The sequence below is a fragment of the Maylandia zebra genome, linkage group LG19 (assembly GCF_041146795.1).
Source record: "Maylandia zebra isolate NMK-2024a linkage group LG19, Mzebra_GT3a, whole genome shotgun sequence".
Taxonomy (NCBI): Eukaryota; Metazoa; Chordata; class Actinopteri; order Cichliformes; family Cichlidae; genus Maylandia; species Maylandia zebra.
The window spans coordinates 24,316,340-24,335,386 of NC_135185.1; the positions used below are offsets into that span (position 1 = coordinate 24,316,340).

General features: G+C 42.3%; 1 protein-coding gene across 1 annotated transcript in view; it reads left to right on the forward strand.

Moving 5' to 3' along the window:
• The window catches only part of spred1 (sprouty related EVH1 domain containing 1), a 38,623-nt gene extending 20,103 nt beyond the window's left edge, over positions 1–18,520 (forward strand). Inside the window, exons 3-6 of the mRNA XM_004540367.6 lie at positions 3,529–3,697; positions 7,381–7,427; positions 12,503–12,658; positions 12,799–18,520. Of these exons, the coding sequence (XP_004540424.1) occupies positions 3,529–3,697; positions 7,381–7,427; positions 12,503–12,658; positions 12,799–13,485 (1,059 nt within the window). The 3' untranslated portion in view covers positions 13,486–18,520. The remainder of the gene's footprint in view (positions 1–3,528; positions 3,698–7,380; positions 7,428–12,502; positions 12,659–12,798) is intronic.
• The last annotated feature ends 527 nt before the right edge of the window (positions 18,521–19,047 follow it).

Below are 19,047 nucleotides of genomic sequence, written 5' to 3' on the forward strand. Positions count from 1 at the left end.
TTAAAGTTGTGGCTAGCAGCTGGAGCTAATAATAAAACTATAACGTTAATGTTGGCGCAGGCAAACATTAGTTCTGCCTGTTTGTAATGTTATAGTATACAGAGTTGGATTAATAGGGTAGTACAATTACTTGTGTCTAAAAAGTATTCTCTTAAAGTCCCAGATTGAAGCTAAGAAAGTTGACCAGCAACAGTGGCACCCTACCTTAGCCACAGGATTCGTTTAACAATGAATATATGAAGCTGTGTCAGCAGGCATTGCCTAAGATGTTCACAGGAAATCGCTAGACCTGCATTCTACATGTATTGTCAGATTCTTCTTCTTTTTTTTTATTTTTATTTTTTTTTTACCTGACCCGTTTGGTTCTTTAGCCATCAGAATTGTTGTCTGAAGGCCAGCAAAAATACCCAACGGATTTGCGTTACCAAGTGGATCATCATGGCCTTGCCGTATTGGTCCATTTGATCGACCTTTGTTGTTATTATTTAGTTATTTTATTTTTAGTTGGTATTGTCGGCTTCTTCGTAATGAAAGTAACAATGAGGCCCTAATATCAAGTGCTGTGTTGTGGCTTTAATCTGTTTGGCTTATGGAGTAGTTGCTGTAAAGCTCCTGAGACTCATTCTGTGCTGTAGATGTAAAACAGACCCAGTAGATGCACTGGGATAATCCTTGGTCTGTGGTAATCGGGAGTGTAAATCTATTTGTCTGTCAAATGCCAGATGACAAAAGGCGGCCACCATGATGCACAGAATCTGGTGCTTTCTGGCAGATGGTTATTAGAGCCTTCTTACAGCACTGTGCCTAAATGACCTTTTTTTTTCTTTCTTTTTTTTTTTCTTTCACTGAACACATTTTATGTATGTTTCGTATTTACAGTCCTTGTGTTTTGTGCGTTGGTAACCCAGGATGTGTGTGGCACAGAAAAAGGGTGTGATGGGAACGGCATTGCTCAGACAGGGTATAGACATGGTTCAGAGACCCCGACAACTGTTCTGGGATGTGGTAAAACACCCCTATCACCACCAGAATCCCCAGCCACCACAACAAACACCCAGACATATGTAGGTCTGTCAGGATACCACCCAGTGCCAGGGTGTTGGCATCAACCACTTTGCCACCGGCAGTGTGAGGGCATCAGAAGCAGCGTCCAAGAAGAAAACAGTGATGAATATCACTAAGGCTCCTTGGTTTGGGTTATGTCTAACATACAAAATAGGACAGTGGTCTGCAAGGTTTTAGATGTATTTTTATTTAGACTTTTTTTTTTTTTTTGAAGGATACAATTTGGGTGTTTTAATCCAACCAGAAATAGACACAAAGGGAAAAAAGGCAGTGACATCACCGATCCCTGATAGAAACCTGTGAGGAAAATGAATCATAAATGCAGCTATTTTGAAATAAAAAAGACAAGGTTTTGTTTTTTTTTTTTTCCTGAGGTGACTGGAGATGTGGGGGGTGGGATTTAGAGGAATTCGGGAAGCCGAATGTAGTCAAAGAGCAGGAAATGGAGGTGGAGCCAGATAGATGGGAGACGGAAGAGGAGAGGTGGAGGGGGATCTGTCTATAAGCGCAGTGATGCGGCACAGAGTGTACTGGTGATGACTCAGCTGGCTCTCCATATAGCTACCAATCACTCTCCTCCTTGGCCCCCCACCTCCCCTCCGTCTCTCTTTCTCGTTCTCGCTGCTATTCGGTGACTCTCTTAAAACTACAGCTCTAATTGGTTGATGATTACTTACCATGCTGGCTCTCGGATTATGACAAATATCCAGTTAAGCTCTTTCACTCCACCTTGCTTCCTGTCATTCATAGTTTGCAACTCCCTGCAGATTGGTACAGCCGTGCATTCCAGGCTTACTCTAAATGGCATTGCCTTGGAGGCAAGGCCCTATTTGACTGTTTTTTGTTTTGTTTGTTTGTTTGTTTGTTATTTAAATAATTGTTAACACTGTTTGTTTGTTTTGACTTACCAGTAACATTTATAGCTTTAAGTCTTGGAGGGGGTGAGGGTGTGCTGGGTTATTTCACTATGAATCAATGCACCCTGTTGCATTATTCTTTACAATTTTTGTCTTAAAATAATAGCAAGGTTGGAATCATCATTCTGAAAGAAGCCTGATTTCTTGCATTCATGTGAGCATAGTCTCCATCTGTTCCTCTTTTCTTCTCTTACACACTGTCTTGACTGCTCTCTGTCTGTCTCTCTCTCTCTCTCTGACACTCTCCTCCATTAACATCACTTGCCTCTGTTCCCTTTCTGTCTCTTTTTCTGTCAGCAAGGCTCCTCCTCCTCTCTTTTCTCTAAGCACAATATGGAATGCGGTGTTAAGTATCAACCTTCCATGCAACTGTGATACTTCCTCCTCAGTCGGCCTTGCTGTGCGCTCACCTTACCTGCTCCGGCTCCATTCAGTCTCGCCTCCACAATCGCCCCCAGAGGCACAGCGGACCCCTCCTCCCTTCCCCTGTCCTTGTCACCCCAGCAGCCTCTCACATCCATCCTTCCCTTCTTCTGTGCACTCATCCAGTAGCTCTAGGGTAGTCACGCAGGCTTAACCCTCGCTGCCTCCTTTTCTTGTTAGAGACATGTATGAAACAATGATATGGAGACAGACGCTTGAATTATGTGCAGCACACTTGCAAAGCGACTCACACAGACAGAATGAAATTCAGACCTGAGCACCCCCCCTCTGACACACATACACACATATCATCAACCTCTTGTACAGCTGCCACGTATTAGCCTCTTGAAGTGTGCATGTTGACTGTTGTCCAGATCCACGGGGAACGGTGCCATCTGCTTTCAGCAATCGAGTACTTTGTTTGTGACCGTTATCCTCCGACAAGACATTTGAACCGCAAAGATGCACAGCGTAGCACTTGGGTCGTTGAGCTTTTCATCGCACCAGCTCCTGCGCTCACGCATGCTCTCACGCAGATCGCGGTGCGCACAGTCACACATTCACACCCCATTAAGCCACCTCTCGTGCGCGTCAGTAAAAACCTCAAAGACTTTAATGGCCGTCTCTCATTTCATTTAATCTGCCTAGAGGAAGACCGGGAGGCGGCCCAGTAGCCCTGATTAATAATAGGCTTTGGAAACGCAGCCTCTCTCTGCCATACACTTGGGCTCCCTGGCTCCAAAACACCTCCACACACTCCAACTCTCAGGCCACCACTGCTCTTCAAGTTTAACTTTAAACCCCACTATTTAGAATGTGTTTTACAAATTATCTAAGAAGTATGTTGAGTATTGGATTTGGGGGGATTTTCTTTTTTTCTTCTATTTTTGATTTTAGAAGCTCTGGAACTGCCCATATGTGTAGTTCAAATGGCAGAAATCTTCTATGTCTTTTCGTTATATTCCTGTTGTGTTGGAATAATTGAATTTGACACATTACAACAGCTTATGGGGTTGGATTAAACCACACAGGTCAAATTCTGTATCCAGCTATATTAAAACATCTCAAAGAGCACCAGCATGCCTTGGTTCACTTTCAAACTCTTCTGTTTGTTTCTTTTCAGGTGGTACTGGAGTGTGTGCTGCAGAAAGACCTAGTATACAACAAGGTCAACCCCATCTTCCACCACTGGAGGATCAACGACAAGAAGTTTGGACTGACCTTTCAGAGCCCTGCTGATGCTCGTGCTTTTGACCGGGGAATACGGAGGGCCATTGAGGACATTAACCAGGGTGTGTTTTGCCTTTTTGTCTGCATGCGTGTGTGTGTTTGTTTTCTTTTTGCTAGTTTAGAACAGGTCAAACCAGATAACAAAGCCAATAGAAAGCCAACAGAATGCACCTTAACTTAACAGTCCATCAGCCAGCATTGGCTATTGTTTCCATATCAAGAAATCAAGGCAGCCCACAGATTTTTTCCCCTCTACTACCCTCACCACCTTTCAAACTCTTACTCGATCGACAAAACATCACATTTGTTTAGAATTCCCACCTAGAGTTTGCACTGTGTGTCTTAGCAACCATTCAGTACATGTAAAAGTTGGATGTAGATGGATGTATGCACATGAATGTGGTGTGTATTCTACTGGTGTGCATTCACAGCCTGCATTCCTGCTTGTTTATCTTGGCTTGTAAAGGCTGACCTAGCATCTGTTCTAGAAGAGATGTGTGCCGTTGATTACCTTTGATGACTCCTCCGCCAATGCTACCTGCTCTCTCACCCAAGCTTGAACCCTCCTGTGTTATCTTATCAAGCCCAGCTGCCCAGATAAGCTTGCCACATCCGTAGAGACTGGCAATGCAATGCTTTGCTCAGACAGTGGGTGATAGAGGGCAGGAGAGGGTTGGTGGGAAAGACAAGAAACTCATAGAATGGATCGCAACCTGAGATATGGGCTGAGCTTCACTCAGAAGAAACTTGACCAGACTGGGCTTTTGTCCTTCTCTGTCTTGGCAAGATAGTTTGAGGACTGGCTAGACTAGTCTAACAAAATTTTGTATTTGGACTGAATGTGGCATTTATATATTTTAAAGCTAAGATAGGTATTTACTTTATGCGTGGAACTGAGTGGGCAGGTTTAGGTCCTAATAAGCATTATTTTTCAGCACAGTGCCAGAGGTTGCAAAGTCATCCAATTAGTAGGAGAATTGCCAACTCAGCAATCTGCTATCCAGCCCTGTGTTATACAAGATGCTGGTCGACCGGCTGGCTGGCTGGCTGAGGAGCTGTAATATCCTTTACACTCTAGACCCAGGAATCATGGGGAGCATAGAGGAGGTACAGCGGAACATTTGTAAAGGTTTATCGCCACTGAGCATCAGTTGCTTCTTGCCCACAGCCGTTTATCTGAGATTTGAACTTCCTGGGCACAAGTCCACACCATCTAGGTAAAAGGTAGTCATGTAGAACTTGCTTTGCAAGCTGCTTTTCCTGTAAATTTCACATGAAGATAACGAACCGGCAATAATAGCGTACTTCATTATCACAGGGTCATCTTCTAGGATGATTAGTGTCTCTTTTAAACAAACCAAAATTCGCTCCCAGTTTCTTAAATGTCTTCTATTTTGGTACGCTAAAATGATGTGTGGAAACCTGAGGGGTTTTGTTTTGAATGGGGTGTTGGCATTTGAAGATGTGAGCTGGGAAGCTGTTATGGTCTTTTGTCACAGTTTGACAACAAAATATCAGTAACATATCTGATATTCATGATTTGAGGCCGTTTCAGTACTGTTCACATAATCAGATGGCAAAGAGGCATGGATATCTCATGTAGCAGGGCCCGGGTGATTGTGAAGATTCTCATTCAGAGACTGTATAGTCTTGGTGTGCTAATAAATGCTTCGGCTTCTTCCTGTGAATGTCAGCTACAGCAGGTGATGGTGGGGTTTCATTCCCTTGCCTTTCTCTCTCTCTCTCCCCCCTCCCACCCCTGCTGTCCTCTCCTCCCTCCGTTCTCCTCTCTCTCCTGGCATCTTCTGTATTCTGCCAGTGTTGTGTAATGCCTCTCCTCAGTTCTTCTGTATTCCAGTTGCATCGTTCTGCTGCTGGACTGCTGCGTGAATGTGTGTGGGGGAGAGAAGAGGCAGGAAGGGTGTGTGTGTGTGCGTGTGTGTGTGCGCACGCGTATCTGCGTGCACGCACACGTGTGTATCAGTCTTGCAGTCCTCTGTTGCCATGGCAACGTCAGGCACATGGCTCAGGCAGCTTTGTGGCCCAGCGCTGCCAGAGTTGGGCTGCAGGAGGCCTCTTTCTCTCAGTAGTGGAGAAATGCATACACACACACACACACCTTTCTCCATGTGACTCAGCGACAGACAGACAGACTGATGGACAGACTGTGTCTAACACAAGCTCAGTGAATTCTTCTGTCCTCTCTGTGACAGAGATCACATTACTGTGTTTTTCTGCATTCTCTCTCTGAATGCAGACAGGAAGATTGATGCCTCAGTGCTTTAAATAAAGCCTCAGCCTCAGCCTAAATAAGTGAACCAAAGTTGAAAAAGAACCTATTTTTCCCCCTTGGGTGCAAATATATTCACCACCCCCCCCTCCCCACATTCAGATAGTTTTGTTCTTGCTTTCTACAGCATTGCCAAACTGAAATGTCCTTAAACATTGATTCTTTTTTTTAATTTATTTTTTTCAATGTATAAGCTGGTGCTTTCATCAGTGGTTTTTATGTGTTAATTTAAGCTGACTGAAACCACAATAATTTGATTGGCTGTACCTGTGCACTGATATTTTTTAGTAAATGGCTGCATTTTTAATTCTGACCATATGCTTGGAAGTGCATAGGTATAACTCATCGTTCTGAACTCAGCTTTTAGATTTTATACTTCTGATGATATTACCTGGTGAATATTATCAAATTATTAACTTTAAATGTGATTTAACAGTTCTTTATACAACGTTATGCACATATTAACTCAGATTTACTTCAATTATTGTTCTGTAAGAGTAAATGTCTGCTGTCTGTAAAGCAACACACACCTGCACGAATGAGTGGTTAACTGGTGGCATCTTTTAGTTGTGTAATGCTTTATTTTTGGTTATTTTTCTTGGATTTGGTTACATTAACAGCCATATATTACACATACTAAAAATGTAGGTTTATTCCAAGAAAAGTTTTTATCTTATGTCACAAAACGGTGGTGTTGCATTCTGCTTGTTGTGATCTGACAAACCTCAAGACTTCACTGGACTACGTGCAGGGAAATTGGCAGACTTTATTCAATTACACCTTCACCAAGCTTTAAAAAAAATATTCAGACTGCATACATTAAACAAGTTATTTCACATTGTTGACATAAGCACCATTAAAATGTTTTCTTTTTAAAAGTGATGTTTGTGACAATAGTGTTCAGCAAAACACTATGAAAATATAAGTAGTGTACGTGTCTTTCTTAAGATTGACTTCTCCTGTAGATTGTGTAATGTGTGCAGTGATGAAAAACGTTAGCTCTTTCCTGCACCTTGGTAACTGAGGTGTTTGGGGTGCGAAAATGGCACGTGGGTTTTTAGCCGAGGTCACGGTTACATTATTCTCTGCATGCTTATTTTATTAACTTCTGTGAACCCCACTAACACAAAGCAGCTTTCATTTCCCCATTAGGCCACAGGCAGAAGAAAGCAGAAGTCTTGAACTATTCCGGCCCGACAAGAGTCAGCGTGGTAACTTTAAACCATGCTTAGGGGGGAACAGTTTGAGAAACAAACAAACAAATAGAAATATTTTGTTGGTAGAAGGAAGTTGCTGAAAGATTCAGACTGACGCAGGTTGTCGCCTGGGTTCTTTGAATTTTTACCCTCTAGTCTTCCCTTGCTTTTGTCAATCAAATTTAGCTATGAGAGTTTTGTGTTGTATACTTTGCCTCTTTGAGCTGTTGTTGAGTTCTCGTACCTTTCTCTCTTTCAGGTTGTCGACCGTTTGGGGAGGGCGATAATCCAGAGGATGGACTACCGGTGAGTGACATTAAGGTTTAGTAAAGAAAACCTGTGTTGCTATGACTGAAAAGAGTGAAGTTCTCTCTGCTTTGTCACCGACTCTGAAATGACATGATCCACATGTTTGGTTGGGGTCTGATCTGTCCCAGCCAGGTGCTGACACCTGCCTTTGTTGTCTCACAGTTGTTCTTAGAGATTTACAGATGTTTAACCAGTGTCAGCCAGACCCTGAGGTGAAGCTGGGTGTTGGCCAGCAAATGTGGTGTACTCTAACTCTGCAGCTGTCAGTCTTGTCGAGATTGAAGATGATATATTATCACCTGGAGCATTCATCTTTACTAGTCAAATAAGGCTTTAGGATGTTGATGTTGTCTTAGCTGAAAAAACAAGGTACTTTAAGGTGCTCAGTAGATAGTTGTGAACTCGCGTTTAGCCTGTTTAAGCTAATCTCTCCATGATGCTGACGTCAGGGTCGCATCTCGTAAGACTCTTTATTCTTCCTTTGCGTGAAGATAGGACTCTGACTTTAGCTAACTAAATTTGGGACCAACTAAACCTGTACACAATAACTGCATGCACCATGTATTGTACCAACAACAACACTCAGTGCCTTTGCACAGCGGTTGACTGTCACCATGTGTGTTTAAGAATGTCACGTTCTCTTTAGCAGAGAAAGGCAGCAGGTGTATAGTTCAAGGCAACACACCCTTGGTAATTTGTTTTAGATATCTGTCCTTTTACAGGAAAGCCAGCCACCCACCTGTTCTGCTTCTGATTGCAAATTTGATAAAGGCACATTAGTAGGAAGGGCAGCTCTTGTAGGACACATTTAGTGACAGTATAGAAGCCTCTGACACTGTTAAGCAATCCAATGCGCCAGTGCTGTAAAGAAACCCTACACATAATAATGATTAACTGTTGTGCAACACTGAGGTGTGTTGATTCACCTCTGATCATTTCCTCCACTCTGCACACTGTATATGGAATAGACAGAACCACGTTTGTGGTCTCTTGTTGACTTCATGCTGGACCTCATGTGAATTAAATTTTTAGCTATGAACCTCCCAGAGGCTTATACTTACCTCTGATCTGCTCTGTACTTGCCCATCTGCATGATGCAGACTAGAAGAGCAGTGATGGAGAAGAAAGTGGTGTTCCAGTTCTTGTGGCAAAGTTCCTCTTTAAGGAATCAGCCTGAACATACAGGAAATCCAATGGCACCGCTGTTGCTAGGCAGCGGGGGGGAAGGAGGGGTAAGGGGTGCAGCCAGAGAGGGGTAGAAAGGGGGTGTTCAGCAAGCCACCGAGGGTGTCACCATGGTGATTTGGCATCCGAATGTTGCGGTCAGAGACCTGGGCTACAGAAAAAGAGAAGTGAACCAGAGGCTGCGGCCAGAGAAGCAGCAAATACCACCACACAGCAAAGTGTTAGCCGAGCTGTGTGGCTCCAAGCTCCATCACGAAGTCACGTCAGTGTCTGTGCAGATAAATGATGACTTTCAAAAACAAAAAAAAAAGTACAGAAGCTTTGCTGCATGTCACCCCCTCCCAACCTTTCTGTGGCTCCCTCCATCTGCCATGTGTGGGTGTGTAAAAGGCAAAATGCAAAAAAAGCATAAAAGAAAGAAAGAAATTGTTATGACCACTAGAGGTGGGAAATGGATAGTAATTTCATTCACTTCACACAGAGTCATGAAATAATCACTCTAGTAAGTCAGATTAGTTGCTGTATTTGGAGCGTGTGCACTTTCTGCTAATATTTGGCACCAGAATGTTAATAATTGTATCACAAGAGGAAGCGGTGTGATGATGCATCAAGATTTCAAAATGTTGTCCCACCCCTGGTTGACCACACGTGTAGTTTTTATTAGTGGTAGGTCTTTTTAGAAGCAGTAGCAGCTCTCTATGGATTTGCTGTGACCTTGTGCCAAAAACAGATGCCAGAGGTTACCATGAAGCCTTGTTTTTGTTCCTTGATTAAATGGCTCTAAAAATCGACGGGTATCAAAATTTGCTGGAATTCATCCTAGCCTTGCATTGTTACAAAGATTTGTGTGCGTCGTGTATGTGCACGCACACACGCGTGAACTGTCAGTGTTCGTGCGCTGAAGATGGTCTTCTCCACCCACATCCTGCCCACTGAGGCTGAGCACCCACATGTATGCCCTTCACAAGCTTACCACATTCTTCCTCTCACTCAAAAAACACACACACACACACACACACTGAACATGCAACATATTTCACCCATAGAGAAAAGTGGTTGCACAACACCCTACTCAGCTGTGATGACCCACTGCCAGGAATTATGCTGTACTGCTACAGTCCTTCCGCTAGTACTAAGTAAAATATGTATGTGAGGGTTTTTTGTTCTTTTGTTTTTTTTCTTTTCTCGAATACCACAGGAAAACATCCACATCTAATTTAGAACTGGCAGGAAGTTTTCTCTTATCTGTTTTGTACACATGGGTTTTGTTGGCCAGTGAGTTTCACAGCCTCATTCTGACCGATGATGTCGTTTTCTATGAGACATCTCTAAGCTGTGAAGAAAAGTAATTTAAAGTAGCCATTTGACATTTTATGAAATATGCCTTTTATTCTCTTTTGCTGTGAATTTGACAAAAATCTACAAAAATGTATTTGTAGATTGATGTAACTCAGCAGGCCAGAAGTTGGTTACATACATCTCACCTCATTCTTACAAATAAAGACTCACTTCCGAAAACAGCCAACCACTCCTTTAGGACACATCAGGAGTGGGCTTTTTTAAAATGTTACATTTTTTTATTTTAAGCTGGCAGGACCCAGAGATGAGCACCCATCAGGCTTCTTTCTAGCCTGTGAGAAACAAGCTCATAGAGAAGTAAAGCATGTATTCATGTTTGCATTCAAATATCCAGGCACGCACACAAAACGTTCCTTTGCTTTGTTGAAGTGTGTGTCGTAAGCTTTTAGTATGTGGGCCAGCCTTCCCTGTCCTCAACCCCTGTGCCTTTGAGGGCGGAAGTGCATGGATCCCTGATGTTGGTGTGGAGCCAGGTTGCCCGTGGCTCCGCACCACCTACAACGCCCTCTCTGCATTCCTCCCCCTTCTCGTCTCCTCCCTCAAACAGCCACATCTCTAGGGTCAGATCAGCTCCAGATTGGCCCCCACGCATGCCTTTGAATAGTGGGGGCTTGGGCTAGCACTTTAAAAGGAAGCCCAAGTCTGTTTCCCATTTGCCCCGCCGCCCCTCGCTCCTTTCTCTCTTTCTCTCACATACACATACAGCTGTCATCTGGCTTTTTAAGTTCTCTGCTGCATTTCTCCAGCTGGAGCTGGTTTATGACATTCCCTCGGCAGACTCTTTGGCCTCTCGCTCCCTCTCCCCCCCTCTCTCTCGCTCTAGCTCTCTCAGACGCGCACACACAAATACAACACAATCTCATTTTTTCCTGCTCTGTTCTTTCTCTTCCCTCTGCCTCCAATGTCTCCTGTTCCTCACATTCCCCTGCAGACGCTGTCGATGTGTGTTGCACCACTTGGTATGTTTGGAGGCAATGAAGGAACAAAGTCACACACACGCACACAGACCATGTGTTAGCAGTCTGTGGGGTGGGTGGGGTAGGGGGCTAGTGGAGGAAAGGGGGGGGGGGGGGGTCAAAGGAAGCATCTCTTAGCAACCACAGGACAGTAATTACTGTAGCAGCAGCTGGGAGCAAACCAGATTTCCGCTGTGCGTTAAAGCACTGGCGTGGGCTACTTTACACACGGCACTGACTAACTACAGCCAGCACCACCTCCACACACAGAAAAGAGAGAGGGAGAGAAGGTGGGAGAAGGAGAAGAGAGGAGGACTAACCCTGCTTTGATGAGGTCGAGATGTGTGTGGGGGGGGGGAAAAGAGGGTCAGCTAGCCAGTGCATACGAGGCTCGAATACGGTCCGATCGAACTCGAAGACGCCTCGGCATGCATCCATCTGTGTTTGTGTATTTTCGGTTGCGACACGCAGAGAGAAAGAACCTTCAGTTTAGCGGGGTCACTTTGAGACATCACAGGAGCGTTTAGAAATAGGCAGGCACGTCCGTGAATGTGAAGTTTAGCCTCGTTTTGAGGGCGACCGGTACACAGTTCTGCTTATTTTCCCGTATCTCGCGTGAACGTTTGAATAAGCTGGAAGTTGTGAACATAGTTGCACTGAAATCAAGCTCCACAAAATATCACAAGGCTCTTAACATAATAACTATCCTCCCCCAACTCTCATCACCTCTGCATGCATGAATCATGAAAATCACTGCTGCTTTTGATTTTTGTTGCCATGAGTACTTAAAGTATGAGGCTATTGCTGTTGGAGGCTCCTTTTTTAAATATAATTTCTGTAGATGTGTAAAAATATTTTTCCTGCATTTGATGTCCTCTGTGTCATTCACAAGATGTTATTTATAGGCCGATTGATGTCAACAGTGAGCTTTCTTCTTGTAATTGTTGGAAGGAATTAATTGTTCACTTTCACGTTGCAGCGCATGGTTTCCAACATCTCTCTTTTTTTCGGCATTGTCAAGAGCCTTTTTAGGCCAGTGTTTGTAGATTTTTGCATCAGCTAAAATGTTTGTGGGAACACATGCAAGGCTGATGGGAACTCTGAGTTCTTAACAGAAGGGTCTTGAGTCATCTACACAGCTCAGTCATTTGGACAAGCGTGGGTGCAGGATGCCCCCTGGTGGTTAAAGTGGAACACACACACACACACACACACACACACACACACACACACACACACACACACACACACAAACGACAGCCTACACACACTGAGTCAAAGCTGTTGTAATCATGAAAACTGAACTGATTGACCATTAGAGCTTTTAACAGTGAAGCAGTATCGTGAAAAGTGAGAATGGCTTTTTTCAGGGGGGATTAACAAAAAAAAATTGATAATTTGCAGATTTTTTTGGTAAGCAGAGTGACTAAAAATAATTACAAAAGTTGTTATTGCATCATCAGAGTGTTAATTCACTAGATTTTCTTTGTGACGTGTTACTAAGGAAGAAATTTGAACATGTTTTAAGTTTCATCCTGTTTCGCATACTTACCTGATTCTGTATACCTGTAGGTGTGTGATGAGCCTCCTTCCATCTGTACCCCGATGAAAGAGCCCTTCTCTCCTCTGAACAATGTCGTCTCCACCGAGCCATTCAGGGGCTGCTACGTTCGCGCCCAGCCCTTTGACGAGTTCCCCTCCAGCAACAGGCGCTACCTGCCTCCACAGGTTTGCCTTTGCCTTACTGGCTTATATCAATATATAATTCTTTAAATTAAGGTACTTTTTATGTAGTATTTTCCACAAAGTGTTGATTTCTAGTCTTTCTAGCAATCTGACTTATTCCTCTTTTGATTTTCTTCTTTAAGTCAACTCGCCGTGTCAGTTTTCGCATGGATGAAGAAGAGATCGTCCGCATCAACCCACGCAAAGACGTGCTCATCCGTGGCTACGAGGACTACCGTCACCCTGTCATGTGGAAACCTGAACCTGACCGTGAGGACCTGGATTTCCCCACTGCATTTCACAAACTGGACAGTAAGAAGTGCGAGTACCTCTTCCCCGATGGCCCCGGTGGAGACTCCCACTCAGGCCCCGGAATGGGTATAGGAACAGGTATAGGGCTTGGGCTGGGCAAGGACACGGCCATCAAGACTCAGCCGTCGCCCCTCATGAAGTCCAAAAAGAGCAGACGGCGGCGAGAGGACGGCGAGCGTTCACGGTGCATCTACTGTCGGGAGATGTTCAACCACGAAGACAACTGGCGGGGGCAGTGCCAGGATGCCCCCGACCCAATTAAACAGTGCATCTACAAAGTCAGCTGTATGCTATGCGCCGAGAGCATGCTGTATCACTGCATGTCTGACTCAGAGGGTGACTTCTCAGACCCCTGTTCATGTGACACTTCTGACGAGCAGTTCTGTCTGCGCTGGTTGGCCCTGGTGGCGCTCTCGTTTATCGCACCCTGCATGTGCTGCTACCTGCCTCTGCGCGCGTGCCACCACTGTGGCGAGGCCTGCCGCTGCTGTGGGGGCAAGCACAAGGCCGCAGGGTGACCCGACACCGGACACTGGGACGCCATCAAAGCTAGCAAACAAAGGAAGTGGATAAAAGCGGAAAATTATAAGCTGGCATCCTTTTTTCATTCCCCTCTCAGACGGGGTGATATGTTGTTGATCCCCACTTTGAGGGCTTTTGGAGATTTCAGTTTGTGTTTGTCGCCGACAAGCAGCAGCGGAGGACAAAACCATATGCTTTGTGGGGGGTAGGGGGGCTCTGAGCATCAAGCTAAGCTCAGGAGCTTAAGCTGAGGAGAAGAAGAGGAGGAGGAGAAGTCACGATTAATAGACTTGGAGATGTTACTACACACATCTGCACATGCAAACACACACCTCTCTCACATTCACACTCATAAGCCAGGCCACAAATATCAGACTTCTAGTACAAGTTATGTGTAACTTCATGAAGGAAAATTGTCTTTTGTACAGAGAGCGACGACTTCACGACAAAAAAAAGAAAAAGAAATCAAAACTATTCTGCGCTGAGGAAAAACCGTACTTGCTGTTTGGGTATGCTAAAAGGGATATGTTTTTGCTTGTTTGTGAATTTGCAGTTAGGTAACAGTGGCCTTTCCTTCATGGCTTAAGCATTCGCTGACAATGTAATTATTAGACAGAGAAAAGTGCACTATAAAATGATATTCCCCCCGAGTAAAGGTAATCCTCTGAAATTCTTGTGGTATATTAACCACCGTGTTCTATTGTAATTTTAATGCTTGAGAGTAGTTGCTGTGGTGGATGTCTGGCCATTTGATTTCCTTCTTTCCTTTCCATCACTTTTTTTAAGCAGAGTAACAGATAGATTTTGAAGGTCCACCTTGGCACAGCTTGCACAGTTCATTTAAAAGACGTTAAAATGACTAACTCGCCTTCCTGAGGTGATTTAGATCGTTTGATTGCATTCCAAAATAAAGGGATCGATTCTACGATTAGAAGGGAAAAATATGGTAACAACTTCACTACATTAAACACCCCCTCCCCCCCATATATTTTTAGTTCCTCATAAGAAAATTGCATTTTAGAACCATATAAATAGAAACCAACACACAACAGTTTCATTTACTTCAGTGAATCTCAGTTATAGTCCAGTTATTTACTGCTGTAGTGAAATTGGTGGGGTTTTTTGTTTGTTGTTATTTTCTTTTCTTATTTTCCTGCTCATTTTTACAATTAGTTCCTAATCGAGTGTTAAAATGTTGCTCAACCAGCAAGTTTTGTTTTGGTGAGGTAAGGGGTTACAGTGCTCCTTGGTTAAAATGACATGGCACTTAAATTAGACTATTCTTTGACTGATAAAACTCCAGATTTTGGAATTAGCCTGTTCAAATATTAAGTTAAAATCCTGTTTTTGTTTTGTTTTGTTTTTTTAGTGGGTTAAAAATAAAAGAGACAAAACCAAAAAAACAACCCTCTTTTTAAAGCACTGCTCTCCAAGCTTTGGTTGCAGCACCCTCTTAAATTCCCTTGTTTGACCTCTGAATCTTTCTGTTTTTCCCCTTCAAATGTTGTGCAAATGTGGTTATTACATTGTTCCTTGAAAGTTAGTCCACTCCTTCCATGAATGAATGAATGAACGAACGAGTGAAGGAATGAATGCATTGTTTTGGGAACGCTGAGCATCTCAGCTATTAAACCCTGAGATGTTCTGTGTGTGTGTGCATAGGTCTGCATACGCAGAGGTGGTTTTATGTTACGTAACGTCACCAGTGACTACGTGATTCAGGCTTTGACTCATAACAGTACTGACCACCATCCTGCTTTTGGAAGCCCTGGCTTCAGAGTAAACAAAGTAATGAAATGCACTCATCGGCTTTCTTGCCAAGTTAGATTGAGAAGAGTGACGCTCGTTCTGTTAATATGAAGACCGAAAGCAGGTGGAAGCAGCTAACCGATATCTCTAAATTGCATGAATCCCTTTTCCCTTTAAATTAAAAAAAAAAAGGTAATCAAAAAGCGCATTTTTAAAAAAATGAATTACATATGGATGCACGGATGTTTAAAAATAAATTGGCCAACGCCAGCATGATATTTTTCCACATTTTAATGTGTTTTTTGTTGTTATTTATTTCCGTCTTTGTCCAGGGAAACAAAGAAATCTTCACCCTAAATAAGACTGTTAAAAATCTTCTTCATCACATTGGGGTTTTTTTTGTTTTGTTTTTAATACTCACAAGAAGAAGAAAAAAAGGCGGCGTGGAGACCAGGGATTATGGAATGTCAGTGAAATTCGGAGTCTTGTAGTGATGACAGATGGAATAACAGTTAGCGGTGCAAAATGGCTAGAAGCAACAATTTGAAACAACTACCAATGGGATGGCAAGGGATACTGCTGACTGACAAAAGATGGGGCAGGAAATAAGGTTTCCTATGCAACCAGTGTCTGAAAAGTCTGCTAGCAGCTGTCCGCTGCAAAGCGAGAGGTGGCAAGCGAAAATCACTTTATATATGGACAGGGCTATAGCCAAAATTAATGACCAGAAATATTGTCCAATTGGATTTCCTGGTAGGCCAATATCGGTTGACGAGGGCAGCATGTCGACATCTGTAGTCCACTGCACAAACATGGTATGACCTGTAAATTGGTAACCTCAGGAGATGGATTATGTTTGCCTCCGTTTCAGTCTTAACTACACTTCATATTTTGTAAACAGATGTGAATGATGATAATCTTCTGCTCTAACTCTTGGCAAGAAAGACACTATCCTGCACTCCTCACCCAAATGTCCAAATTTAAAACCCTTTGGGAAACAGTATCTACATGGACTGTTTGGCAGTCTGACCCAACAGAATATTCAAAATTGAACTTTGAATAAAAGTCACTACAAGAACAGCTTATTTTGGACATCTGGCTGCAATAACCCAAATGCTCCCTAACTGCAAAGTGTAATCCACCTCAGTGGGGTTTTTTTTTTTTAAAATAGCAAATTTGGTACAACATCCAAATGCTGTTCTTATCAGATATGCATGTTTTCCCACCTCCTGTCACTCAAAAAAGGAAAAAAAAAAAAAAAAAAAAAAAAGAAGAGAGAAACCACACCTCACTTAGTAGTACAAGAGAACAATTTATCTTCCAGATTCCTCCCTAACCAATGCTCCCTTTACTTTCTATGCAAACCTTCGAATGTGGGGAAACGCATTGACCTCTTGGCGGACTGAGTCAGTGACTAGACAGGACATTTTAAATACTATATATAGGTAGACGACAAACCCCTGGTACCAAACTCCAAACACCTGTAAATATGTAACACTATATTTAAGTACTGATAATAATCCCAGTTTTTTGTTTTTTCGTTTCTTCTTTTTTTTTGTCTTTGAAATTTTAAAGATAGAGTTGTATTTATCGTTGCTGTCAGCATATACCGTAGCTTGAAATGACAGCATTTGTACATAGGTCACCTTTTAGTATTATTTCACATTGAAAAGTAGAGGGCGTTTGTGATGGAAATGACTATTGAGTTTCTAATAGAGTTCCTCTCTAGTTTTGTATGGTAGAAGGAAGGATAGTGCTAACACGGTACAGTAGTGGCAGTCCACTTGTTTTTTAAGTTTGAGATATATATATATATATATATATATATATATATATATATATATATATATATATATATATATATATATATATATATATATATATATATATATATATATATATATATATATAAATAAAATTTAAAAAAAAAACACATACGTATAAAGCTGCTAGATACAATCACTAATTTTATTGTGTTGACAGAGAAAATCAGCTATGAACGACTGTTAAACCTTAATTCTCCAACAGCATATAACGACAACGGTCAGTTTTGCAATGTTTGATTGCTCTGTGTGATGAAGTGGACACTTGTGCATGTGTGTGGGTGCGAGAGTGTTACTATATTGTGCCCACGGCTGTGTGTTTGTATGTGTGTGCGTGCTAGATTCCAGGTAGGTTGGCGGTGTGCATGTGCGTTGGTGTGTGTGTAACCAAATGTTTGGTTGGTTGTCTTTTTCTCCCATTGTAATCTGATTACCCTGCATTATTGCAAGCTGAACCAAGGTTTGATGAACCTGATTAAAACTTGCTGGCTGAGAAGCAAAATGTAGGACGTGCATTTATACAAAGTGTAGAGAATGCTGAAATAACACTTCTCATTCTGCATTAACCAGCACAGTGCAACTTCCTGTCATGTACTGTATTATATATGCAACATGTGTCTGTCCGCTTTAATATATATATATTTTTTTGACCTGCATTATATAAAGACTTCAGTTTTAACCACTTTGCTGCTAGTCTTTTATCCTCTTTCAATCTTGGAAACTGTGCATATCTTTGGGAATGCATACAAGTGTACATTCTTGACATTGTGTAGATTAAGAAAGATGAAAAAAAAGCTATATAAACCTGTTTCTCTTCAGTGTATTGTTTTAAAAACGGTTACTTTTTACAGCAGTTGAGTGGTTATGTTTCAATTCTCCGATGCTTTGGTGCACTGATGATACTATACGTAAGCTTTTTTTCATCTTACAGCGCTCGATGTAACATTTACGTGATTAGTTCTAAATAGTGGAAGACATTTGTGTTTTGAAACTTGCAGTATAAATGGTACTATTCTTAACTATTCTGTAAAACACTGCCTGTTTTCTTACTTTTCGTTCTTTCACTTTCTCTATTTGTGCACATTTCTTTTTCCTGTGCATCTTTTTTTTTTTTTTTTTGGTTTCCCTTTAGTGCCATCTGCTTTCACATCCTGACAACCTCAAAAAAGTGCCTCACGTCCATCCTAGTTTCCATCTTAACGTCTCTTGTTCTGGTTTTATTGGTTTCTACACGTCTAGGTATTATCATGGTTCGAGAATACCAAGTATCTGTTGTAAAATTTATAGTACCAATAACTCATGTCATAGTTGTATTTTCTTTATACAGATGTAGCTTGTTACTTTTCATAAATATAATGTAAATATGCATACATATGTTTGTAACTGTTTTTATGTTACATCATACACTTGTAATTTGACATATCAAATAACATTATCATAATAAAATGGTGAGTTTTAATCTTTTTGCCTGCGCTTGATTGATTTCTTGATCACAGCCAACATATACAATGTTGCATAGAGAAAGACAAAATATAAGAAGACATACATTTAGTGAACCGCAACATTAAATGGGTGGGGACCTCTGAAGATTGACAACCAAGACTTCAGCAACAGATCCTTTAGGTTCTATACGTTGTGAGGTGGGACCACAAAATGTAGAACTAGTTCAAGCCCAAAACCCATCTAGCCATCGATTCATCTGTCTTCTGTCACTTATCTGGGGCAGTGTTGATGGGTCAGCAGTCAAAGCAGAAATGTCCAGACCTCACTCTCTGCAGACATCTTCCCCAAGTCTTCCAGGAGGACACTGAAGCATTCCCAAGCAAGTTGAAAGATATAATCTCTCAAGCATGTCCTGGATCTCCTCCCAATGGGACATGGCCAGGAGGCATCCTAATCAGATGTCTGAACCACGTTAACTGGCTCTTTTCGATACAGAGGAGTAGCTGTTCTACTTTGAGTCGATGCCAGTGGTTGCAAAGGACG